At 36.2% G+C, this 26948-nt stretch overlaps 1 protein-coding gene across 3 annotated transcripts in view; it reads left to right on the top strand.

The window, feature by feature from the left end:
* The window catches only part of THSD7A (thrombospondin type 1 domain containing 7A), a 439582-nt gene that overhangs the window by 364297 nt on the left and 48337 nt on the right, over positions 1-26948 (top strand). For all 3 annotated transcript variants that reach the window (XM_060632565.3, XM_060632563.3, XM_060632564.3), the window contains 2 exons: positions 11116-11310; positions 12764-13027. In XM_060632565.3, the coding sequence (XP_060488548.3) occupies positions 11116-11310; positions 12764-13027 (459 nt within the window). The remainder of the gene's footprint in view (positions 1-11115; positions 11311-12763; positions 13028-26948) is intronic.

Raw genomic sequence — 26948 nt, 5'->3', positions numbered from 1 at the left:
GCATTAGAATAAATAGAAAGGAGAGGAGATAAGATCAATTATACAAGCTAAGCATTTGGGGAAAGAAAAAGCAAAAACATTAAATGTGTTCACAGAAAAAGTAGGTAGGTGGAAGCTCCGGGGATGTGAGCTACAACCTGGGGTCATTTTGTAGGAGGCTGTAAATATCAAGATCTTGTTTAGTATTTTAGACCTTGTTCAATAAGTGGTAGATGCAAGGACCTGATGAAAGCACCGTTTAATCTGTCAGCATGTACAGACTAAGCTAGAAAGATAAGACATGTGGGTCTGGATGCAAGCTGGACACTGTCGTATAATGTGAGGCTGAAGTAATAGGGGCTTAGACTGGAATCAGTAGTGGGAATGGACAAAAGTAAGTAGATTTCAACACACAGTAGAGGAAAATAACTTTAGCACTTAGTGGCAGACTGTAGAAGCTGAGATAGAAATAAATGAGTCAAAGATGATCATGTGGAGGGGCACTGGGGTGGCTCGGTCAGTTAAGCATCCAACTCTTGATTTCGGCTCAGGTAATGACCTCATGGTTCGTGAGATTGAGCCCTGGGTAAGGCTCTGCACTGACAGCATGGAGCCTGCTTAGGATTCTCTCTCTCCCTCTCTCTCTCCCCTCCCCAAGCTTGCTCTCTCTTTCTCTTAAAATAAATGAATAGACTTAAAAAATATATGATCATATGGATATTTTATATTGTGCATTAGAGATGATGGCAGGGAAACCAACTGGAAATATCAGAGTATGTATTAAAATGTTCAAAAGTCTCTATAGAGATTGCTTAGGACAGCCAGTAGAAATTTGAGTGACATTTCCATAAAAGAATTTGATGAAGCCCAAGGAGAAGCTAAGATTTCTACAATATTTTATATACAGAAGGAAAAAGGGTTATTGTATTTTCGATTTCTCTAATCTGTTTGCATTTGTATACTCATTAAGCATTTCTTCTTACCTAAAGAACTTTAATGATATTAGCTTCAACTTACTGTTCCCTTGCTTGGCTTAGAAATGACAACATATGAAGTAAAATATGAGATTGCTAACTTTACCACTCTATGATTCTAAAGATAGAAATTTTTGTCTCATGGCTTTTATCAAACTATTGGTCTAGACCAGTTGTCAGCAATCAATAGTCTGTGCATCTAATCTTCCCCACGGCCTAGTTTTTGTTGTTGCTGTTTTGTTTTGTTTTGGCATTTAAGGGTTTATTGGAACACAGCTGCACCTATTTCTTTATCTATGGTCTAGGCTGCTACCATGGAAATGAGACAAAGTTGAGCAGTTGTGACATGAACCATATGGTCCACAAAGCCAAAAATATTTACTAGCAAGCCCTTTACAGAAAAAGTTTGCTGACCTAAACTCTGAAGCCATGTAATCAGTAATATAGTCACAACTTCTAATAGTACAGTCATTACTCAAGATCAGAAAATCCCTGAAGTTTTTCTGGTCACTTGGGAAGAAGTTTTTTCATTCAATTCAACAATAAAGTAACTATTTTAGATACGAGAGTCATAGACTTTAAACACTATCGCAGTGGTAAAATACCTTTAGAATGAAATTATAGCATTCTTTGTAGGGGGGTAGGAATAAAAACTTGGCTCTAAAACTTTATTAGTAAAAACTTTTTTAAAAAAAAGAGTTAAAACCAGATTATACATGAGATATGGAAGACAAATGAGAAATCCCTCATAATTCCCTGTCTAGATGGTCAGTCATATCCAAGAACTGGACATTAATAGTTAATTTACTGGGCGCACCTGGGTGGCTCAGTCAGTTGAATGTCCAACTTTGGCTCAGGTCATGATCTTGCAGTTTATGAGTTCCAGCCCCGTGTCGGGCTCTGTGCTGACAGCTCGGAGCCTGGAGTCTGCTTCAGATTCTGTGTTTTCCTCTGTCTCTCTCTCTGTCTCTTTCTCTCTCTCTCTGCCCCTCCCCTGCTCATACTCTGTCTCTCTGTCAAAAATAAATAAACATTAAAAAATTTTTAAAAAAGTTAATTTACTAAGTATACATAGAAAGGAAAGAATGTGTGTCTCGTATGTACCACTCAGCAGAACACTTACAAAATCACCTATTATGATTCAGATTTTCTCAAATGATTTGAACCTTGCACAGTAGTAGAAAAATAAAACTCTAAATTCTATTTTTCCAGCTTACAAGCCAACCGTCCAAGGTTTCCTCTGTTCCAGTCACCTACTCCTATCTTTTAGCCAACTGTTAAGAATAAAGCGGCCATTATGGACAGAGTTTCATTTTTGCTATTAATAGCACAGTTGTTCTCATTGTAGGAATTATCTGTGTTGATGCATTGCAAAAGATTTGGGCAGCAGTTATGTTCCCAGAGTCTCTTGAACAAGTAACTAACTATAACTGCTTACCATCCCAGCTTCAACACTCACTGTAAAGCAAATTAGTCAAAATCAGCCTTAGTCAGAAATGACTTAGCATGACACAGATGGAAGAGTATAGGAGAATTCTATTCCAACCACATAAATGTAGTCTTGACAAAGGCTACATTCTATATATTTCAGAACCATTACATCAGAACATAAAGTGCTTTGAAAGAAAATTGATATGCTCTGAAAATTTGAAAAGTACATTGGAATTTATGTGCCTATTTATGACCCAATCCCATTACATTTGAAAGGAAAAGTGAAATAATGGTGAAGGAAAATTTTGTATCAAGCATTCCCACAATCACATAATTTTCACCCAGTCTTCTCTAAATTGAATTTGCTACTCTGTTACAAACAGAATATTTGCCTTTGTTTATCAAGTGTATCTATAAAAACATTAGAAATCCCCTATAAAATAAATGCTTAAAACTTTGTGTTTCAGTCTTCTTAGGCTGCTGTAACAAAACACCATAGACTGGGTGGCTTAAACATAAAAATTTATATCTCACAGTCTGCAGGCTGGAAAGTACAAAATCAAGTTGCTAGCCATTTCAGCTCCTGGTGAGGTCTCTCTTTCTAACTTGGAGACGATCATTTTCTTGCTATGTCCTCACATGACAGAGGGAGAGAGCAAGCTCTCTGGTCTTTCCTTACAATGGCACTAATCTCATCATATGGACCCAGACCTCATTTATGCCTAATTATTTCCCCAAAGCTATGTCTCCAGGTGCTATCACATTGGGGAGTGGGGCCTCAACATATGAATTTCTGGAGGACACTGTTAAGTCCACAGCAATAATGAAGGGCATTGTCTTTAAATAAAATGTCTATCCCACTGTACACAAGTGTCAGTTTGTTGATATAGCTGTCTCACAAAGCTGTGAAAACAGGTTAACACTAGTCCCTAAAAGCCAGTTCAAACTTCCTGAATATCGTTTGGTGCAATTTATTCTTTCATAAAACTAGTATTTGTTGAGTACCAGCTACGTGTTGCTTGTTGCCTATGTGGTAGTGGGCCCAGGCTGTCAAGAGAATAAAAGTATATGATAAATATTTTGTGTTTATTTCTTAATGATGGGAAATATACTAAGGGTATATGTGATTTTGGTTCTAAGCATATTAGTAATACATTAATAATGTGTATGCACAATAACCACTAAAGAAGTAAGAAAACATAAAAAGAGGTAAACACTGATAGGGTATAGTGACAGAGGAAATGACATTTGAATCTAGGATGACATAAGCAAAAAAAAAAGGCACGAAATAAAATCTGTATTTGTGGGGAATAGTGCATTGAGCAGTTTATCTATTGTTCCTATGAATGAGTTAGAGGCCAAGGGCCACACTCAGGAGGATTTGAGTGTCAGGAGAGGGCTGAGGAGAGGAAGAAGGAATATTTTTGCAATAGGAAATTAGACGTAGTGATGAATTTTAGCAAAGCTTTAAATATTGGGAATGATGAAATCCAAGAAATTTTATCTAATGGTATGAGAAATAGAGGAGAAAGAGATATTTTGAAGAAGGAATAGACCATATTTGTCTACCTTAAAAATTAAATCATTCTTAAATGTTATAGGGAAATTAGAGGGCCTTTGAAATGGGCATCTTTCCTATAATATTGTCAATATAGAAAATAGAAGTAACATGAAATTATGTTCACATGCTAATCTTTAAGTGAATAGACAGCTTATCCTTGCTTTATACTATTTGAGTCACTTGTGTATAAACATTTAGTAGAACAGTAAACTTTTACTCTCTTCTCTCTACTCGTATGTCGGCCATTTGGATGACCTTTAGAAGGCTAACTTTTACCAGTTGGTCAGTGACTATATCATTGAAACGTAGCCATAATAGCTGTAGCTAGAGTTACTATTAGACTTGCATTCAAAATTAAATACATGGCTCATAATAATGACAATTTTGGACAATTTATTTTTTTCTCTAAACTGCCCTAAGGAGATGTGTTAATTAGTACTATTTAAAATGCATATGTATTATTCCAGTGTTTATTATCTTATGACACATTTATACCAAGAGTATGATGCAAATGTATCATAGGTTAGATGCTGAGATTTCATAGAAATAACCTCAGATTTGCTCTTGTTCAAACTCCTTGTTGGTCTTCATGCTGTCTCCTACCAAGTGTACTTCCTATGGAACAATGGTTAGATGGAAATATGGTTAATAATTCCCAGGGTTGAGCCTGCCTATCCTAATCCCCCACCCCCTCTGCATCCTTGCCTGCCAAGGAATGTTCATTATAATGTTGACCTGTCACTAAGATCTGATGTCACTCCCTTTATGTGGAAGCCAGTAGGATTCCAGATGTATTCTCAAATGGATCACAAAAAAAACCTCTTTAGTAATATGCCTTATATGGCAGAGACCTTCCTGGTCCTTAAAAAGTTTATAAAGGGAAAATCGGGGTGGGGGTGGGGGAGGAAGTTCTAATTCTCCCTCTACCAGAATTAAATCTAAATGATTTTGCAGAATGTGAAATGTAAGTATTTAACTAAAGTCTAATGAAGTTATTTTTTATGAACAAATATGCTAAATATTGTGCTTAAATCAAGTGGCTTAAGCTATATTGATGCCCTGGGCATTACCCCTTTACTTCAACTCTGGCCCACTTTATTCTTTTTAAAAGATTACATATTAGAGGCATTATCAAGGTTAGGCCCAGAATATCTGGGTTAATTTATCTCAGATTACATTACACATTAATGTCTTGATTTTCAGAGATTGTTATGCAATGAGAAGAAACAGAATGAAAGTGGAAAAAGAACTAGGTAGGAAAAAGGAAAGCTCAACCTAACTTAAAGAACAAAGGAACTTGCTTTAAAGATATTTTGCAGATGGGGTGCCTGGGCATCTCAGTCAGTTAAATGTCCAACTCTTAATTTTGTCTCAGGTCATGATGTCACAGGTTCATGAATTCAAGACCCGCATTGGGCTCCCCAAGCTGACACTGCAGAGCCTGCTTGTGATTCCTGCTGTCTCCCTCTCTGTGCCCCTCCTACACGCATACTCTCTCTCTCAAAATGAATAAATAAACTTTTTTTTTAAATTTTGCGGAGATATGATTTAAAAAATCTATTTCTGGTTGATATACATATTACTTACCACCCAATATTTTTATACACTTAGAGTGCTTTTTATTTACAAAACTATGTTTTTAATTCTAGAATTATTTCTATATTTAAATGCTTTGGTTTAATTTCTTATGAATATTAGCATCCTAGTTGATTTGGGGATTTGGGTTTTGTTTTATATCTCTGCAAGAGCCCCATCATAAAATTATTATTAGCATGTGTATTTTTTTTAAATAGCTCATAAAATAAGCTTGATACTGTGATGTGTCTACAATGGTTGCTCAGTGCTGCATTTGTTGCGATGCAGTTAGTTAGCCCCTCTCAGGTCCCTCTCCTGACCTACTCCATTGGGAGCTGATTATTACTTCGAGTAAGTCCTCATTCAAGGACTTTCACATACATTCCCATGTATTATTAGCCTCAATGAGACAGAGGAATCATTGGTAACTATTTGGGATCAATACCAAAAAAAGTACATTTCTTTCCATTCTGCTGGAGTTCTATTCACGAGTTGTAATGAGAAAATATTTTGGCAGACTTGTCAGTGAAAATCTCTTCTACACAGAGAAAGCCCAGGATCATTACAGCCACCTAGTAAACAACTGGAGCCCTCTTACATTATTTATGGGTTTGGTCTTATTTCTAAGCACAATTAGGTATCTCGGTAACCAGCTTTCACTCACATTAAGCTTTTTCTTTTTCATTTCTACATGATTCGTTCTCACTTTGGCCATTTTTTTTTCATTAACACTATAGGAAAAAAAAAATCACTCTTCTAATCATTCAATCAGCTGAACACGTTCTGTCTCTAATGCTGCCCAGACGCCGCTGTTGTGAGGTAAACCATGTTAATATTACTCAATTTACCAAATAACATCTCATAGCTCCTTGAACTCTTTGTTTACATATAATCCAGCAGCTTTCACTGCACCAGGGCATTGATCTTCTTCTGTTTCCTGTAATGAACTTCTATGTGCACATTTTAGATCTAGTAATTTATTTCACTCTGATGATTCAAATGAAATGACATGGTCTTGCCTGCTGAAGGGTAATCCACAGACCAAGAGAACTCCTTTTTATTTTGTGCATCCTGAATAATAAGGGAGTTTCATTCCTCTTCAATGAAATGAAGATGAGCAACTACATTCAGAATTCTATTAGATTTATTCACAGCTGCATCGGTAACATCCCATTTACATAGTCATATATGCATAACACAGATATCCGTGTCCTTTTAGCTCAAACCAATGTTATATATTCCCTTTCATTCCAGGAACCTTGATTATTCTCCTCTTTAAAGCATGGCTCAAAATTCAACCTACATGAAAACATTCTAAAATTGACTTTACTTATTCAACTGATTAATTTTTTTATTTAAATTTATGAGAAGTTTCAAAGAGACACAAAAATAGTAAGACTAAATATAATGAGCACTGCTAGTGTAGTCTTCACTCACTCCACTTCAGTAGTTTCTAACATGTTGCCATTCTTGGTCATCTGCCATTTCTCACGCACTTACAAAGATTTTGCTGGAATATTTTATAGCAATTCCCAGATAAGATATAGATAATCCATAAATCATTTTTAACATAACAATAGTATTATTGTAACACTAAACAAAGTTAACAATAGTTTTTTAATATCATCTATATTAAGGCCATGTCTTATTTTTCCCCCATTGTCTCAAAAATGTTCAGTTTGTTCAAACCAGGGTTCATAAAGGTCTCCACCTTGCATTTGGTTGTTGAATCGCTTTTAATCTAACAGTTCTAGCTCCTTTTTCCAGAGCATTTATTTGTTGAAGAAACTCTTACTTACTTACCTTTCCATCACTCCCTCAGTATTGATGGGCTGAGCTTGCCTGGCCTAAGGCAGGCACGCAGATGTCTCTCAGGCTTTCAGCCTGCTGGAAGCAGCCTGTCCATGACACTTAAGTAAAAATTGCTGTGCTTCATATAAAGAAAATAAAATTATAAATAAAATGAATGGGTATAATCAACATAGAGTTAAATATAGAATTTTACCTTAAAATAGTCATTTTTATATTTACTGAACTCACTGAGAAGCTTTCATGGTGAATTAGCATGGACTTTGGCCCATTTTTGCTAACAAGACCTCAGCCCAAAGGAGAACTTGCATAATCATTATACACAAGATACACACCCCACACCTGTAAATTCAGATACAACTGTCTGGGTGTATGTAGCTTCCTGGTATGCTAGGAAACCATGTTTAATGTGATACATCCTTTTCTACAGTTAAAACCACCCTGGTTTCAGTATCTTAGAAATGAGTTTTAAGGTTTATAAAACTGAGAGACCAGATGGTTTCCTTTCCAAACACTTGTATTTTCCTCACCCTAATAGCAGGAAGTTCATTTCAGATTGCATTTCTGTGCTTGAATTGTTGTGTTTCCTCTAAGTTAGAATAGAAGCAAGTTGAGATGTATGATAAATTTTCAATATATTGTACAAATATTGCTGTTGCTACTTGTTTAGATAACATTACATGAGTAATTCATTCAAATTACACTGTCTGAAATCTCAGATAAGGGAAGCAGAATGCTGAATGGGTTTCTGAGAACAGATATGGAAATTTTACATTTTTTTTTTCTTTTCAACTGATTGAAATACTTAAGGTATATGGGGAAAAGGACTTCAGATTTATCCAAATAGTGTAGATCTGCACAAAAACTAGTTTGTTTCTGGAGTTGTGTTGGTAATGGTTTTATTTGAGGGGTACTTTTTTGGTGATAATAGAGCAATTCTGAAATAAAATTTCTGGGAGAACCTTAGAAGGAGATGCTTAATGGAGAACCTAAGGGAATTTAGTTTCTCAAAAGATTTTTATTCAAGTCTTTGTTTCAGAGGGTCAAATTGGGTAAGAAGATAAAAGTCGTGTTATTTCAAAGAATCCAAATTTAGTTTTGTAATTTTCTTTTATCATAAACAGTGTGAACGTCTTTCCAGCTTAGAGTTCTGATATGGTCAAATCTCTTATGTTCCAAATTAATCATTCTTGAGATTCCTGCATATCCTGATAAGTAAAATGTCTACTATCGTCCTTTTTGTCAGTCCTTCCTCTTAAGCATCGTTGGAACAAACTGTCAGAGATTACTAAGCTTACAGCATTTAAGGAATCAACTCTGCATCCACGTGGCAGCAAACTACAAAGTCACATCATTAATATACCACTTCATGGGGACTCCTCCAGTGCAAATCCACAGATAACATTCTTCCAAACTATGTAGATGCTGTTTTGGTTCACTCCTTGTGCAAGTCTCCTTGAACTCCACTCCCTTAGTCTTTTGCTCATGCTAGGCCATTGTTTCCCAACCTTGGCACAGTACCAGGGTGATTGAGTACCAAAGCACTTTCAGTCTTAGCCCCAAATCTCAGCCAGACCCTTTCCTTGTGCCTTTACTACTCAAGCTAGTGGGTCTTAAATTTAAATATGCATAAGAAACATCTAAGCGACCTGGAGAAAAAAAAAATACATGTTCCTTGACCCCATACAAAGAAATTTCATTCAGGACCTCTGGGATGAATCTGAGAATCTTCAACTTTTATAGTATTCCGGGTGTTTCTGATGCACATGGAAATACATCACCTGCTAGAATGGCAGTCTTGATCCACTGCATATTTGAATCAAGGAGCTTTTAAAAAGATGCTCATGGGGCACCTGGGCGGCTCAATTGGTTAAGCATGTAACTTTGGCTCAGGTCATGATCTCACAGCTCGTAAGTCCAAGCCCCACATCGAGCTCTGTGCTGACAGTTCAGAAACTAGAGCCTGCTTCAGATTCTGTGTCTCCCTCTCTCTCTGCTCCTCCCCTGCCCTTCAAAAAGAAACAAACATTAACTTTTTTAAAAAAAGATAAAAAGATGCTCATGCCCAGGACCCTGTCCTCAACCAATTAATCAGAATGTTTGAGTTTGGGAAGGGCATGGACGTTTCTCAGAAGCTATCCAGGTGATTATAATCTTCAGCCTGACTTGAGAACTGCTGAGGCCAGTAGGATAAACACAGAGCACCAGACAACTCCTCGCCTCATTGGTGAGAGTCTCTTAGGGGCACTTGTTGCCTTCTCCTGTCACATAACTTTCATAACTGCCACTACTGTTTACTCTACCAAGTTTTCATGTATTTAAAGTTCAGGGACCCCTGTCCTCTTCATACAAATTGGCCCTTTCAGTGTTGTGCACATTACATGAAGAGGTATCTATGCTAAGAAATAGATGAGTGCTCACCTACTTTTGAACAATTATGTACATTTTCCTGCACCAGTTGTGACAACTTGTATTCACCTACGCAGAGAAAGTCTTCCCTTGCTAACCATTCTATCCTTGTAGACACACCATCACACTACTAGGTGTTAAGTTTCACAATACAGATTTGGAGAGTGTTGTCGAACCTGGGACGCTCTGTGCCCTAACTATAATTTAGGATCAAAATGTCAGGCTTATTTACCTTAGTTTCATGATGAATAGAGTCCTGAACAGGGCAGAGATCAAGTTCCAGCCTAATCCATAAACCCAAAAGGGCCACCAAATCAGTTTGACTGGGGCCATGTAAGCTAGTTCAAGGAGGTCACCTGTAGGACCATCTAAATGTTTTGTCTACTTCCTCAATAAATGAATAAAATATTTTTAAAACCAATGGGAGAAAATGACAGAGAAAGGGGGCTTTAAAACATCACTTGCTCTTTTTCCTTAAGAACTTGATACCTTAAAGCTATTTTACAGCTATGTTCAATAAACAATAAAATATGATGTGATTTTATAAATCCAGTAGGACAGTAACTTGGAGGAAATAATACATATGAATTAAAATTATTTGACCATTTTTAGGGCATATATGTAATTGTAGAAATGTCAGTTATGACTTGAGAGATTAAGATTGCCAAAAGTTTTTGTTTTATTTTTGAATCCGTGGTTGATATTCATGCATGTGAAAAACTTGTAGACTGAGGAGATGAGGGACTGGGACACTGCCCCCTCTCCCTATTAACCACTCCAGAGCCATCCCAGCAAACTTCCAGTGTCGTAAAAGTACATGATTTCCATGCAAATGCAGCTACAGGATGAGTTCCATAAGCATCCACTCCTCACCCAAACCTTCCAATTTGCTGCCACTAAGACCCTTCTGTATAGAAATCCTAGAGAAACCAATGATATAAAAACAATTATTGGAGTTACATGGTGTCTCCCTGTACCTCTGTGAATAGCCTGTGTGTAACATAAACTATTATCAGAACCCATTTGTCTCTTAAATAATTAAGTTCTAAATATAAGGACTCGAAATCCTTAATAGCATCTAATAAAGACTGTTAAATGTCTGTGTGTGTGTGTGTGTGTGTGCACGCACACACACACACATGCTTTTTTGTGTCACAGAAACCACTGAGGACTGTTATTTAAACAACAACAGCAACAATAACAACAAAAAAACCTAAAGGATCAATTTAATGACTACTGTGATTATTAGAAACACCACTACCAGAATTAAAAGAGGATTCCTCTGACTGCATGAGGAAATGTCAGGTTAACTCTTAAATTGTAGGATAATTAAACATATTCAGACTTATTTTAAACAGCTTTATGCTTTTCCTTTAGCTATTACTTGTCGAAAGCAAGATGGAGGACAGGCTGGCATCCATGAATGCCTCTGGTATGCGGGACCCGTGCCAGCTCTCACCCAAGCCTGCCAGATCCCCTGCCAAGATGACTGTCAGTTTACCAGCTGGTCCAAGTTTTCCTCATGCAATGGAGACTGCGGTGCAGTTAGGACCAGAAAGCGTGCTATTGTTGGTAAGAATAATTGGGATGCAAAAGCCAACACGTGTTAAGTTAGAAAATACATTTAAAGTTAGACCAAGAGAGTTCTGACAATGTATTTGGAAAATGCGTGGCTGTGCCTTACTGCTGGAATACTGATACTTAATATGCCAGTGGATTCGTGTGTGTATTTTAATGTAAGTTGGCAGTTACAGACATGCTGTGTACTTTTAGTGGAAAGAAAAGGTAACCTTGAAAATTGAACTGTCTTCCTATACAATAGGGAGATTATTTTTTTGGTTTAAACGGTACTTTTGGTGGGTTGCCTACAGATTGTGAAGTGCTTGGAGAACAAAAGGAAAGGTTGCCACTTCGTTTTCTTTACCCATTCTCACTGTCAGAGCCTGATTATCTTTCTTATCCTAGAAGAGGAATATGACATTAATTCTGTATCTGAAAACTGCATCTTAAAAGGCAGTCACAATGACAAAAAGCAGTAATATAATGAGGAAGAACAGGAGCTATCATACTGAGCTAAACCTGGTGCACTCCAAAATACTGTCAGTGGCAAAAAGAAACCTGAAAATATTGGTGCCAGTAAACTGTTCAGAATTTAAAAGTTATAAAGTGAACCACCTGTGCTAACGAAGACTGTTGAAAACTACGTAAGATTCCTTACGAAAGTTAGAGATAAATGTATGTATGACATAGGCAATTATGTGTGATATAATTAAATAGTATTATGATATATGATGTGATATGTCATATTATATATGACATAATGTAATAAATATTTAATAGAAATGTGATTATGTTAAAATAATATGCCATTTCCCAAGCTCATATTTTTTTTTATTTTAAAAGGGAATTTATTTAGATTTACATGCAAACCATTTCTAGTATTTTTATTCTGACACTAAATATCTTCACTGTGAATATTATTGAATATTATTTACTACAGTAATCACCAAGTATGCAAAAATGATTACTCTTCAGTAACAATGAAAGATGCAAGGTAATGACTAGAAAAGTAAATATCAAAATCTCATTTTCTGAATTGTAATCCTACATAACCATAGTATCTATTTGGAATTAACAAAAAAGCTGTGCAGTCCAGTGCAGTGACTCTCTCTCCGTTTCATATTTTGGCACCTAACATAAAGGAGTGATTTATACAATTACCTTCACTGAAAGCACATGAGCATTTGAAAGGATTTTAATCAAAGAGTATAAAATTCAGCACAACAGTTAATGCTTTTTGTGAAATGGCTATTTTGAAATGAGAAAATAAGAAAAAATTTACTATGCAAAGCACTCAGGACTAATAACAGGCTACAGAGCAAGCACTGTGGAGTGAGAAAATAGCTTTCATTAATAGGCTACAGTTGAATATGGTTAAAAATGGAGAAAGGAACTTTAGGGAAGGAGGAAAATTAGGGATGCTTGAAATTAATAATGATATTTTCCAACTTAAATTTTTTCACAGGAAAAAGTAAAAAGAAGGAAAAATGTAAAAATTCTCATTTGTACCCCCTGATTGAGACTCAGTATTGTCCTTGTGACAAGTATAATGCACAGCCTGTGGGGAACTGGTCAGACTGCATTTTACCAGAGGGGAAAGTGGAAGTGTTGCTGGGAATGAAAGCACAAGGAGATATCAAGGAATGTGGTCAAGGGTATCGTTACCAAGCAATGGCATGCTACGACCAAAATGGCAGGCTCGTGGAAACGTCCAGATGTAACAGTCATGGTAATCCAATTTTTCTTTGGTGTTACGTGTTTGCTGTCTGTCTTGGGGGGTGGAGGTAAAATGAACATGGATCAGAATGGAGGGACATAAAGGTTTACAGAAGTGTGCTGTAAATGGAACATTTGGGGGGCACCATGCTGTATGTATATTATTTACGTGTAACAGGACATTCAAAGGCATTTGTCTTGTTGTCCAGAAGTTGGCAACTAAATCCCCAAAGTTGGTGTCAAGGAAACCTTACAGTGCCAAAAACCTCTCTTGGTACTGATCACAAGTCCTTGAATAGGCCCAATGACCCACCACAAGTCTGTGTGTGGAAAAAGAGGGAGGAAGAGAGGAGATTTGAATTTATTCTGACAAAGTTATAAACTAGACAGGCTTCTAATAACCAAACTGGAGAAATTTACAATATGCCTGAAATGTCATTAAGTGGCAGAAAAGAAAGACTGAAAGCCATAATTAGTGAAAACTCAAATTGCTGTTGTTTATTCCTCATTGTGTTGAAATTAGCCAAAAAGTGGGGGGTTGGGAGGGGGGGTACAGAAAAGAAAAAGAAGAAAAGAAAAATGCACCTACTCTTAATTGTGCCCACTTTAGTTTTCTAAATCAAACACAGTGATAATACTTGAGTTGCCAAAGGTTGTGAAGAGTGGCCATCTTTGACCAGAGTATGTAGTAAATTCTTTGGTTCTAAGTCTTAATATGGTAGTCCTTGAGCAATATTTCTCCATTATTCCTTTATTTTAATACATCTGTCTTTTTATATTGGACTGAGACTAGTTTACAGTGGGTCAGCCTGAATCACAGATGCCATATATTTGCAAACACTGGACAATGATCCTCCCACCTTCTTCATGGAGGTGACCTGAGAAAGAGGAGTTGCTAGGAGATAGGGACAAGGCAGTTACCTTCCAACCCTGCTGAAATAGCTTCTATTAGAGCAGCACTCTTCCAGTTTTATTATATGGTTTAGAAAACAACATGATCTAATAGGACCATCTCCATTCCATCAAAGTATCATTGGTGACACATTTATTGGAATCTCTTAAACTTCTCCCCACAGAGAAGTTTCCAAAAATTGTTTCCTTTTATTTTCCATCTGGTCTGATAATTCCTCCTTCATTGACCAAAGTCTAGTGATAATTGGTCCAAAGACTCCATAACACTGAAGCCCTAGGCATAAGTATTTTTTAGGTTAATGTACTCAGGTTAATGCATCCCTAACCTTAATATATTCAATGTATTTAGAAAAACAACTGCAAAAGAAAAAAGAATTTATTATTTATAATAGGTACACTTTGAGATACATGTGTAAGAGTGACTGAATATTTTATTCTCTGTATCAGTAACATAGGTACTGTAAATTAGATACCAGGAAAAATGTAAATGCACTGGCCATTCTGAGATGATATGATAATGTAAAAGATCATAATTAGTCATTAAAATGTAAAATTGAAGACAACTTTTAAAAATACATTTCTCCTGGAATGTAGCTTATAAGTGTTTGCTCACACTTTAAATGATCATGCCTAGTGAATCACCAAGGTAATCATTTGTTTTTAACATAACCTTTGAGTTTTCAGAATGACTTTTGTATATTCTCACTTTTATCCAGATCTGTTAATTAGATGCAGGAGAATGTCAGTAAGCCAGTTAACAGTTAACCTAATTTTTAGAAAAAAAACCTTATGAATTCATATCTTATGAATCTCACAGAAATGATCACTTAAAAAAGTAAAAGTACAAAAATAATAGAAATTGTCCAAAGGCAATAGACTTCCTACCTTAGCATCGTTGTCAATTCAAAGCATGAAGAATGTAGTACTGTATTCTAGAAGGAAAGCACATATAGGAAAAAGATTCCAGACAACACTGAACTTCATGGGGATTGTGGGAGAATCTAAGACCCTTAACTAAGTAAAAGGCTCCAGTTTAGCTCCTTGTGTCCGTCCAACATCATGTCTTTCTCATTAAACCTGATCTGTGATAGATGTCCGGTGGGATACTTTAGTATTTACCAATATATTTACTCAAAGTGAAGTCCAGGGAAATTGAATCTCTGTCGCCTGATTTCTTTGCAAATTACTACTTTGCTTCTGTATGTTCTGTCAGTTCTGATGGTGTTGGTGGAATACTCTAACTTTGGTGTTCTTTTTGAGGCACACTCTAAATTAGTCTCTATGACCACTGCCTTCTCTCAGCTAAACTGGCTTTCTAGATGGATGGTAGAAAAATGGCTTTCAAGAAAAAGTCTCTTTCTGCCTTCAGTTTAAACATAGAATTGACCCCCACATGTATGCAGTGCAAAGACACTAATCTCCTGTTCAGTAGTGGCCTGGGGGCATTTCTGTTTTATCTGTGCTGTCCATCTGTGGAGCACGTTATCAGTTATACTGATAAAACAGTTTGACTTCCCCAGTTTAATTATATTATTGTAGGCCATTTCCCATGTGGTCACCATTTTTTAATGTCTTAATAACCTTAAGGCACAGTTCTTTTATGTCTGGAAGTCTTTGCAGTAGCAAACTTTGTACTGAAAAATGATAGACCTGTTATACCAGGCTTGGGTTATTGGACCCAGCGACGGTAGAAACAAGGCTGGACCCAAAATTTAAAGGCACAGGCATGGATCTATTGGGGCAGCAGCTGCAGCCAAAGGGGAGACACAATCTCTGCAGGTGTCAGGCATGCAAAGGTCTCAGAACAACAGCCAGGGAAAGTTTTAAAGGAGTTGAGGTGGGAAAGCAGTAATATGCTTAACCATGTAGGGGCCACAAATCCTAGGAAAGCAGACACGCACGTGCAGTTGACAAAACTTGCTTCTTTGTACATTGTGTGTTTCATTTGCAAGTTAAGTCTCCACCTCTGGGCAAGTTTTTTCACATTAAGAAGAGTGGAAAAGCTGAAAGAAGGTAGAATTTGGGGGCTATTCCATCTCAGGTGAGTTTAAACCAATCTGGGCTTTCTCCTTGGTCCCTGCTTGCTCTGCAGGGAAAACTGTCACATGCCGCAGGGAGTGTCCCAGGTGCATATGGGCTTGTTCCCAAGGTCCCTGACTGTCTCATAACCATATTCAAAAATCAGATCTTAGTGTATACCTTGGGAGTCACATAAATGTTAACCCATCTGATACATGCTATGAGATATAATTCCTAGTGATATATCAATATGTTTGAGGGCATTTGTCCTAAGAGCATGATATGAAATATGTATATTTATTTTTTGTGTGAAATCTTAGATGGTGTCAATGTAGCAACAGATTTTTTTAAATTTATTTATTTTAATAGAGAAAGGGAAAGAGCAGAGAGCACACATGCACGTGGGAGGGGAAGAGAGAAAGGGAGAGAGAATCCCAAATAAGCTCAGCATTGTCAGTGCAGAGCCAAATGTGGGGCTCAAACTCACAAACCATGAGATCATGACCTGAGCTGAAATCAAGAGTCAGACACTTAATCGACTGAGCATCCAGGCGCCCTGAGATTTTAAATCATTCAAAAACCAAATCATACATTTTCTATTCACTGCCAGAACACTCTTGATAATTTTAATTGATCAGGGGCGGGGGGCGGTGCCCGGGTGGCTCAGTCTTGGTTAAGCATCTGCCTTCAGCTCAGGTCATGATTTCGCGGTTTGTGGATTGAAGCCCTGTATCAGGTTCTCTCTGTTGTCCACAGGGATCCTGCTTGGGATCCTCTGTACCCCTCTCTCTCTGCCGCTCTCCCGCTCCCTCTCTCTCTACTTCCTCTCTCCCTCTCTGCCTCTCTCTCCCTCTCTGCCTCTCTCTCTCTCAAAAATAAATCAATAAAAATTTTAAAAAATATCTTAACTGATTGGTTCATTAGAAATTTGAGTGACTACATAGTACCAGGCACTTCTCAAGTTAATCACTTAAAGTTTCACAGAACAAGAGTTAGAATTTCTGGAACTTTTAAACATCATTATATTACTTAGTCTTAATATTTTAAAGAACCTTAAAGATAAACTAACTTATGTAAAATGCATGTATACATGACTTCCATTTATATTTAAATGATAGAGTTTTATCATGGGCCCCTCAACCATACTCCTCTTTCCCCAACCCCCTTATCCTGTTCTACATTTTGTATTTCTAAAGTGTGTATCATTGTATAACCATATCACATAATTTACTTGTTGTGTTTATTTATGTTGTATCTCCTGAACAAGAATGGAGATTGATGAGGATATCATAGACTGTTTTATTCACTGATGTGTCCCAACCCCCTGGAACAGTAAGGGCTCAATATTTGTAGAGTGGATGAATGAGTGAACTAGAGAGAATTTTTGCAGTTGTAGCTGATCCACAGTCAGGCTTCAGTTGTTTCTTTTTTCCGGACAGTATTCTTCCCTCTGTGTCACATTTCTGGGAAATAATCAAACAGATTTTTGAGAATAGCTAAGATCTTTAGAATAAGAGTGATACATGCCACAAGCTTTCTATGTGGTATTCATCAAATATTTGTGCTTCTATCTACCTACTAAATAAGAGAAGAAATAATAATCACATACCTATTCTACTGAATTAGCCCTGTGATATCAATATTAAAATCTCTTTATTTCCATTCGAAGCTTATCAAGAGTTGCCTGATTTGTACAACACTAGATTTGGACAACACCTTCACCTCCTGGTTTATATTAGTAATTGTAGCAACTTACCCAACCCTTGTTTACAACTTTAATTGGTAGTGTGGGATGTTTATTGACCTCTCTTTGTTTCTAAAACTCATATTTTTCCTTGAAAAGTAGAAACAGCATTTCTATTTGAGTTATGTGGAAGGGATACTTTGAAGGTGAATTGGATAAAATATTAAAATGCCAGGTGTTCAAATCTTGAGCTCTAAGAGCTACATAATTCCTTCCAGACACTTCGCTTCAGTCTTTACCTTCAGAAAGTTTATCTTTGCTATATCTCATAGGCAGTTTAAGCCATAGTGTACTACCAACACATATTCTAAAACTCAGTTACATTTGTGATGTTTTATCATCTCTTAATATCAAGTTAACAGAAAGGCACATCTGATCTGATTGTTCTTTCTCAGCCCAGGACATTTAATATATGTTGCTCTCCTATTGCATAAGAGTAATATATTGCTATAAATACCTATCAAATACTTGATAACATGAAGAAACTTAACAATAAGCTGTTAGGTTAAATTACCTTATCACCAAATGTTTTCCTAAAGCTCCAGATAGCAACTGTTTTGGTTTTTTGTGGACATTTGTGGACCAAAATGTCTCTGACACAAGTATCCAACTCTGCAGTTACAGCATGAAAGCAGCCATAGACAGTATGTGAGTGAGTGCCATGAGTGCATGGCATCACTCTGTTCCAGTAAAACTTTATGTACAAAAACAGGCTGTCAGGGGCACCTGGGTGGCTTGGTCGGTTAAGCGTCCGACTTCGGCTCAGGTCATGATCTCACGGTCCGTGAGTTCGAGCCCCCCGTCGGGCTCTGTGCTGACAGCTCAGAGCCTGGAGCCTGTTTCAGATTCTATGTCTCCCTCTCTCTCTGCCCCTCCCCTGTTCATGCTCTGTCTCTTTCTGTCTCAAAAATAAATAAACGTTAAAAAAAATTAAATTCAAAAACAGGCTGTCAGCCTGGGCTGTCATTTGCCAACTGGCATCTAATCCTTTGCTGCTCAAAATGTGGTCTACAGACCAGCAGCGTAGACCTCACAGGGAAACCATTGGAAATGCAGAAATTCAACCCACATTACAGACCTACTGAGTCAGAATCTGCATTTTGACAGGATCCCAGGGAGCTCTACTACACATTTTTTTTAATTTACCATCTTTTATTTTACTTTTTTATTTTTTAAAAAAGTAAGCTCTACACCCATCTTAGGACATAAATTCACAACCCCAGCATCAAGAGTATCATGCTCTACCAACTGAGCCAGCCAGGTGCCTTACACGTTTCAGGTTCAAGGATTACTTTACTGGATCATGCAGACCCTTCCAGGGTTTGGTAGCAATGTGAGCCTAAATCTTTGTAAGATTGTTTGCATTGAGCAAAACAACCCACACCTCCCATGTGATAGTTCACTTGATTACCAGTTGTGGGGAAGAGAACATTAGGAGATTTATCTATCTATCTATCTATCTATCTATCTGTCAATTTATAAGGGTGGGTCTTCATAAAGTGAATGTCTACTTAGGTATGATTTTGAAAACCAAATGAGTCTATAGGACCCTCTGTGGAACACATATTGGCAATTTGATCATTGCCAGTACTCAATGTATAAATAAATTTTAGTTTAAGAGCATGTACTTCTAAGACATTGTGTAGAACTCAGGGTATATCTGATAAAAAATGATAATGAATATGGGGAAAGTAGATTCTGAGGATAACCTACATAAGCAGTCAACCATAATATAACTAGAATGGATTACTTTTGCAATGGAATTCTATTAGAACGTTATGTAAGTTCAAAATTAGAGGTTAATTTTAAAGAAACAAAATTTAATGAGAATTTTTTTCTTATCATGGTGGATGATTTGAGGAAGAGCATGTTTAATTAAACCAGGCATAAAAGGCAATAAATAGGGTCCTTTAAACAAGCTGAAATGGAGTACTAAGTTCTCTGAAAAGCTTTTCTCGTTGGTCGTATTTATTTAGTGTCTAATTCATATCAGAATTCTTTCATTTGACCGTACAGGTACTGCTAGTATTACATTCACAGTTATCATTCTCAATGGAGATCTTTTTCGTTTTAAATGTAAAAGAGAGGCAGGGTTTGAGGGACAGACTTTTCCTGAGGTAATAGTTGCAAGTTTGAAAGAGCCAGGGGAAGAAGGAAAGGGCTACTGTGGATACTGAGTACAAAAATAAAGTGATTGCCTAGGGTCAAATTTAAATAAGGTGTGGATACCATCTTCCTTCTCCACCAGGCTCCCTGAAGGAGGACTGTGGAAGTGTTGAAGGAGAGACTTTCATTGGAAAATTTCCTGCAGCTACCATTCATGTCATGTGTGACAGAAAAACATCTGGTGTTATTTAGTTCTCTGGGCTCCATGTCCCAGAGACCTCAACTCATCTATTACCTCATAACATGGTTTTCAAACTGGGCTCCATGGAGTCCCTCAGGCCATGCTGTCAAACATCGCCTCCAATAAATTCCATACACTTATTGGGCTTTCTTTTCAGCGTTTTGGAAAGAAAATGCTCTGCTTAAAATAAATTTAACTACCAAAAATAGTTCATTATTTGCAATACTTTTAAAAAAGGAATTTTGATCTTTGCCTTAATCAACAACTTCTGCCATTGTATTTTACTCCACACCCTTTCCCTAGGCCTCTGACCCCTTGTTCTCCTAATGCATTAGAGAAGTCATAACTTTAGTCTTCAACAAATGATTAAAGTGGTAATCTTGCCGATATCTGTGGCAGTTTTATTGATTTAACTGTAGAGCTGTTCATTCCTTATGTTATAAGGTTTCATAATTCATAAAGATACTGAATGACCTGTGTGAATCCACATAAAGATTCTTGTTGTTTTAGTAAAGCCCTACAAATCCAAAATAGTTTTAAAGTTCCGTATCCCATTAATTGAGTTTAGTCTCATTCCTACGATGTGGGTCTTTTACGACTTGAAAGCATCATAAAAATAGTCATATAGTGAACAAGGTTTATGCACAAGGAATTTTTCATAAGTTCATAAGATATTATATATATATATACACACACACACACACACACACACACACACACACACACACATACATACACATAAGCCCTGTCTGTGGGCTCAGAAAACTACATGAAAACACATGAAAACATTTATGGGCATTTTAAATTTAAATTTTGAAGAAAAATCTTTACTTGCAGTTACTCTCCCTATTTATCGCATTTCTTCATAGTTGCCCTGAAATCCAATTTAGCTCTTACAAGAAATTTTAGTTAATTTGGATAAAAACAAAGTTGATTCTTCTTATGGTCTTTTTAAAGTGCCATAAAAAAGCCCTTAAAATATTTATTCACGTAACAGTTTCTCCTCCCTTTGCCATAAGCTTGACCTTTTAAGCTTTAAAACTTTAAAGTAAATATAAGTTAAGAAAAAACAATTTTTTTAAGTTCAGGAGATTTGATTTTTTTTTTTTTGTTTATTCACTTTTGCTTTTTTTTCTGTATCTGGAAATGGACCTGGAATGTCCTACTTTTTACATATGAAAACTCGGTACAGCTCAAAACATGAATCCAAGTTTAATGCATTATAATTATAACCTATCTGAATTATCTATCTCTTACTGGTTCAGTGAGATGCTATAGAAGAAAGTCAGTATAGGAATGCAGTATCTGTGGCTTTCTCCTAGAGATTCACAGTTCATATCAGCAAAAAAGGAAAACCCAGGGTAAAGAGAACGGTTTAATTTAAATGCAGCAATTTTCCAACTTGACCACTGAAATGTTTTTTTGTTAAAATTCTTTTTAACACTTATTAGAATCCAACAAACTAATGTTTAAAAGATCATCCTTTGGAACTACTTCTCTGGCAGTATATAGTTTTCATTTGTTGAAAGAAAAATGCCCTGCATTGAATCACATTAAAAATAAATCATCTAATAAGTTTCAGAGTTAATTTATTTCTCATTACTTCATGATCTCAACACTTCATCAAATATGTTTATGTCGCTGACAAAGCCTTACTCCAAAAGTGAGCTTTTTAATACTTATCTCTCACTTTTAATACAGTATTAGTTAAAATTATAAATGTTAAATCTGTGGAGAAGGTCCATAAATGCTTTAATGCATATAATTATTCCCAAGGCTTTTATTTTGGTTGAATAAGTAAACTACAGGTACAGGTTCTTATATAAATAAGTTTATTTACTTTTTAAATAGAATGTATGTCTGAAAGTACAATGAAATTCTGGCACCAACTACTTGGAGTTAGGCCCAACTCCTCCAGTTAAAGGCTTAGTCCTTCACAAGACTGCTCTCATTTCAGACATCAGCTGCAAGTTCAGGGGTCCCCAGTTACTACTGATAAGCTGGCTACAATTTTGGAGGTTCCTACAACCCCCCAGGTTCCACTGGAACAGCTCAGAGAACTTAGGGAAAGCACTATATAGTTGACCTTTGAACAACATGAGTTTAACTGTGTGGGTCCACTTATACACGGATTTGTTTCAATAAATATAGTATAGTACTGTAAGCATATTTTTCTTCCTTATGATTTTCTTAGAATTTTCCTTTGTTTAGCTTACTTTATTGTAAGAATATACAATATAATATAAACAGGGTACAAAATGTGTGTTAATCAACTCTTTATGTTATCTGTAAGACTTCTAGTCAACAGTAGGCTATTAGTAGTTAAATTTTGGGGGAGTCAACATTATACAAGTATTTTCAACTGCACTGGGAGTCACCATCCCTACCTCCCATGCTGTTCAGGGTCAACTGGACTTACAAGATAGAGTTTTATTATAGCAAAATGATATAAATCAGAAGTAGCCAAAATAAGAGACACATAGGCAAGCTCTGGGAGGGTCCCAATCATAAGGCTTCCATGTTCTCTCCCCAAGAAGCCAGGAGGCATCACCCTGTCTACACATCAGTGTGTACTTATCTGCCAGAAAGCTCATGTGAGCTTTGTACCCAGAGTTTTTATTGGGGCTTTATAATGTAGGCGTGATTAATCAATTCTTTGGCACATGGTTAAACTCAATCTACCCACCAAGAGATTGGGTGGATATCATGTGGCTTAAAACCCTGACTCTCTAAATTGGTTTTGTCTTTGTGGTGTAACCAGCACCACGTCCTGAGTCATCTCTTTAACATAAACTCACCTATAGTCCAAGAAGCCACCATGAATAAGAAAGATTCAGAAAATGTCAGGACTTGAAGGCTACCTCCCAGGAATCAAAGACAAAGAACAGCCACATCCCTTATTATACAGCAGAAGTCTTTAGAGTTGGCAATAAGAAATGGTCTTGATAAAAAAACTTGTGTGTAGCTGTACCTAAATGAATCTGAATGTGCCTAGTCATTGGGTAACTCCCAGTATCAGAATAAAAACAGCAACAGAGGGGCGCCTGGGTGGCGCAGTCGGTTAAGCGTCCGACTTCAGCCAGGTCACGATCTCGCGGTCCGTGAGTTCGAGCCCCGCGTCAGGCTCTGGGCTGATGGCTCGGAGCCTGGAGCCTGTTTCCGATTCTGTGTCTCCCTCTCTCTCTGCCCCTCCCCCGTTCATGCTCTGTCTCTCTCTGTCCCAAAAATAAATAAAAAATGTTGAAAAAAAAAAACAAAACAAAAAAAAAAAAAAAAAACAGCAACAGAACCCCACAACTATTAACACTGATGTTGAAACTTCCTGAGAAAATCTATAAGCACCTAGCAGATATGAAGACATAGGCCTTCATATGTATATAAGTAAATACAAATAAAATTAAAGGAGCATTTCACTGTAGTTATATAAATTTTCCTGAACACTTCATCATGAAAATTTTAATTACCCAATGTAGATTATAACTTTACATCTACTGGATGTATGAGCTTGAATGGAACATTTGATTAGGAGAGTTTGGCTATAGATAATAATTTGGTTTTTCCATGTTACTGAGTTATCAGTCCTCAATCTATAATTGCAAAAGAATGTTATTTGAGAACTTTTCAATGATTTTTTCAATATTTTTAAACCCACGAGGATAATAAAATTCTAGCTAATTTTTTCTCATTCCTAACTGCAATCATGTACACATAATATACATTAAAGTAGCAGAGATTTTTGAGGTTGCTTTTGAGATTGATTCAGAAGTTTTAGTTAGAGTGCCAGAGTTGCTCATTCACACAACTGTAAATCAAAACCAACCAATATCTTCCATGTGCTTTCAAAGGGAATTCTTTATCAGCAGTACACCTTTCAGCAACACAATATAGTAATTGTGAAGGTTGTTGAAAGCTATTTTATCTGCTCATTCATAATTCAAATGAAAGAGGTGATGGGATATATCTCAAAGGCAATATGTCCTACGGCTGCCACTTTAAGTCTGCTGGTGTTTTGTATTTATTTCAGTCTGAAAGAGCAATCAGAACAGATATAGGATATAAAAAATATGATCAAAAGTCAGGAGTTTGATTTTCCATGTGTCAAATGCAGTGTTGAAGTGCTGAAAGTTTTAATACCATAATTGTGAAGTCATTTATTTTATTCTAGCATTCCTCAGAAGGCATAAATTGCTACAAGATGCTATCAGTTTATTTAGTCTTAAAATGCATCAAATGTTTCTGTCTTTCCATCCCCTATGATTGTTTGGTGTTAATTGCCCTCAAAAATGATCTTAGCAGAGAAGACAAGGGAATGCTTATCTAGCAATTTACTAGTAGCATTAAGGATTTTAATTGTGCTAGATAAACATGACAGGCAATTATTGAGTGTTGTTTCATACTAGAAAATAAAAATGGAATGCTAGGCATTATAGTCTTTTGCAGCTTTCTCTTTATGTCAATGCCTAATTTATATCTGTTAACAATTTAATAGGTTGAATTTTATTTGAGAGATGTTTTCTAGAATATGCTATTGGAAGATCAGACATAAAAGTTTTATATCTGCTTACGTCATAATACAATGTGAATCAGTCAGAAGTCATACATGTTAAGTATCACTAATGCCATAATACTTCAACAGATAAAATGGAAAGAAAGAATTTCCATTTATCTGTTACTTTGTGAAGTAGTGACATGAACAATCATGTGATTCTCTTTTCAACTCTGAGTACTAAATAACAAAAGGTTAAAAGTTTACTTTTGTAGTCATTTTGAAGGTGGGGAAGTGCAAGTCTTCTCGAAATATTTCAATAATTTATTACCTTTATAACAAGAGATAAAGAAGGGTACTATATCATAATAAAGGGGACAGTCTGAGAATCATATCTAATAATCATAAATATTTATGCCCCTGACATGATAGCACCCAAATATGTAAAACAACTACAAACATAAAGTAACTCATTGATAATAATACACTGATAGTAGCACACTTTACCATCCCATTACATCAATGGACATATCATCTAAACATAAACAGGAAGACAATGGCTTCGAATGACACACTGGACCACAGTGTGAACTTAACAGGTGTATTCAGAAAATTCCATCTAAAACAGCAGAATACACATTCTTTTCAAGTTCACATAGGTAATTCTCTAGAACAGATCAGATATCTGTATATACTAATATACAGATATACTAATATCTGATTAGTTTACAAAGCAAGCCTTAACAAATACAAAAAGATTGATGTCATACCATGCACGTTTTCTGACCGCAGCACCGTTTTCTGACCACAGCACCTTCTACCTACCGTGAGTGGGTAGAAGTCCACCCAATAAAAAAAAATCTGAAATGCCACAAATATATGGAGGTTAAACAATGTTCTACTAAACAATGAATGGGTCAACCAGGAAATCAAAGAAGAAATTTTAAAAAATACATGTAAACAAATGAAAATGAAAACACAATGGTCCAAAGCCTTTGGGATGAAGCAAAAGTGGTCCTAACAGGGAAGTATATAGCAGTACAGACCTACCTTAAGAAGCAAGAAAAATCTCAAATTAACAACCTAACCTTATACTTAAAAGGGTTAGAAAAAGAACAAACACAAAGCCTAAACCAGGCAGAAAGAAGGAAATAATAAATATTAGAGTAGAAATAAATGATAAAAATAACAACAATAACAACAAAACAATAGAACAGATTAATGAAACTAGGAGTGGTTCTTTGAAAAAACTTACTAAAATTGATACACCTGTATCAAAAAGGAAAGACTTACCAAAAAGAGAAAGTACCCAAGTCAATAAAATCACAAATGAGAGAAGATAACTAACAATGCCACAGAAATACAAATAATTATACAAAATACTATGAAAAATTATATGCCAACGGATTGGACAACCTTGAATAAATGGATAAATTCCTAGAAATATATGAACAACCAAAACGAAAACAGGAAGAAATAGAAAACTTGAACATACCAATAACCAGCCAAATAATTGAATCAGTAACCAAAAAACTCCCAATAAACAAAGTCCAGGAGCATGGACTCACAGGCAAATTCTTCCAGACATTTAAAGAAGAGTTGATACCTATTCTTTTCAAACTATTCCCAAAAACAGAAAAGGAAGGAAAACTTCCAGACTCCTTCTTTGAGGTCAACATTACCCTGATACCAAAACCAGATAAAGACTCCACTAAAAAAGAGAACAGTAAGCCAATATCCCTGATAAACAGGGATGCAGAAATTCTCAATACCAGACCAGTAAGCCAAATTCAACACTCAGCATTATATACTACATTAATAAAAGAAAGGATAAAAGCCATATGATTCTCTCGATAGATGCAGAAAAAGCATTTGACAAAGAACAACATCCATTCATGATAAAAACTCTCAACAAAGTTGGGATACAGGGAACATAACATAATAAAGGCCATCTATGAAAAACCCACAGGTAATATCATCCTAAATGGGGAAAAACTGAGAGCTTTTTCTCTACAGTCAGAAACACTGGGGATGTCCACTCTCATCACTGTTACTTAACATACTACTGGAAATCGTAACGATAGCAATCAGACAACAAAAATAAATAAAAAGCATCCAAATCAGTAAGGAAGACGTAAAACTTACACTATTTGCAGATGACATGGTACTCTACATAGAAAACCAGAAAGACTCCACCAAAAATTGCTAGAACTGATACAAGAATTCAGTAAAGTCGCAGGATACAAAATTAATGTACAGAAATCTGTTGCATTTCTATACACCAATAATGAAGCAGAAGAGAGAAAAATTAAGGAATCATTCCCATTTACAAGTGCACCAAAAACAACATGATACCTAGGAATAAACCTAACCAAAGGAGTTAAAGACCTATACTCTGAAAAATATAAAACACCAATGAAAGGAAT

Source organism: Panthera onca, chromosome A2 (genome assembly GCF_046562875.1).
Source record: "Panthera onca isolate mPanOnc1 chromosome A2, mPanOnc1 haplotype 2, whole genome shotgun sequence".
Taxonomy (NCBI): Eukaryota; Metazoa; Chordata; class Mammalia; order Carnivora; family Felidae; genus Panthera; species Panthera onca.
The sequence above is the reverse complement of the archived record's forward strand: the minus strand, read 5'-3'. Positions and strand labels throughout refer to the sequence as shown.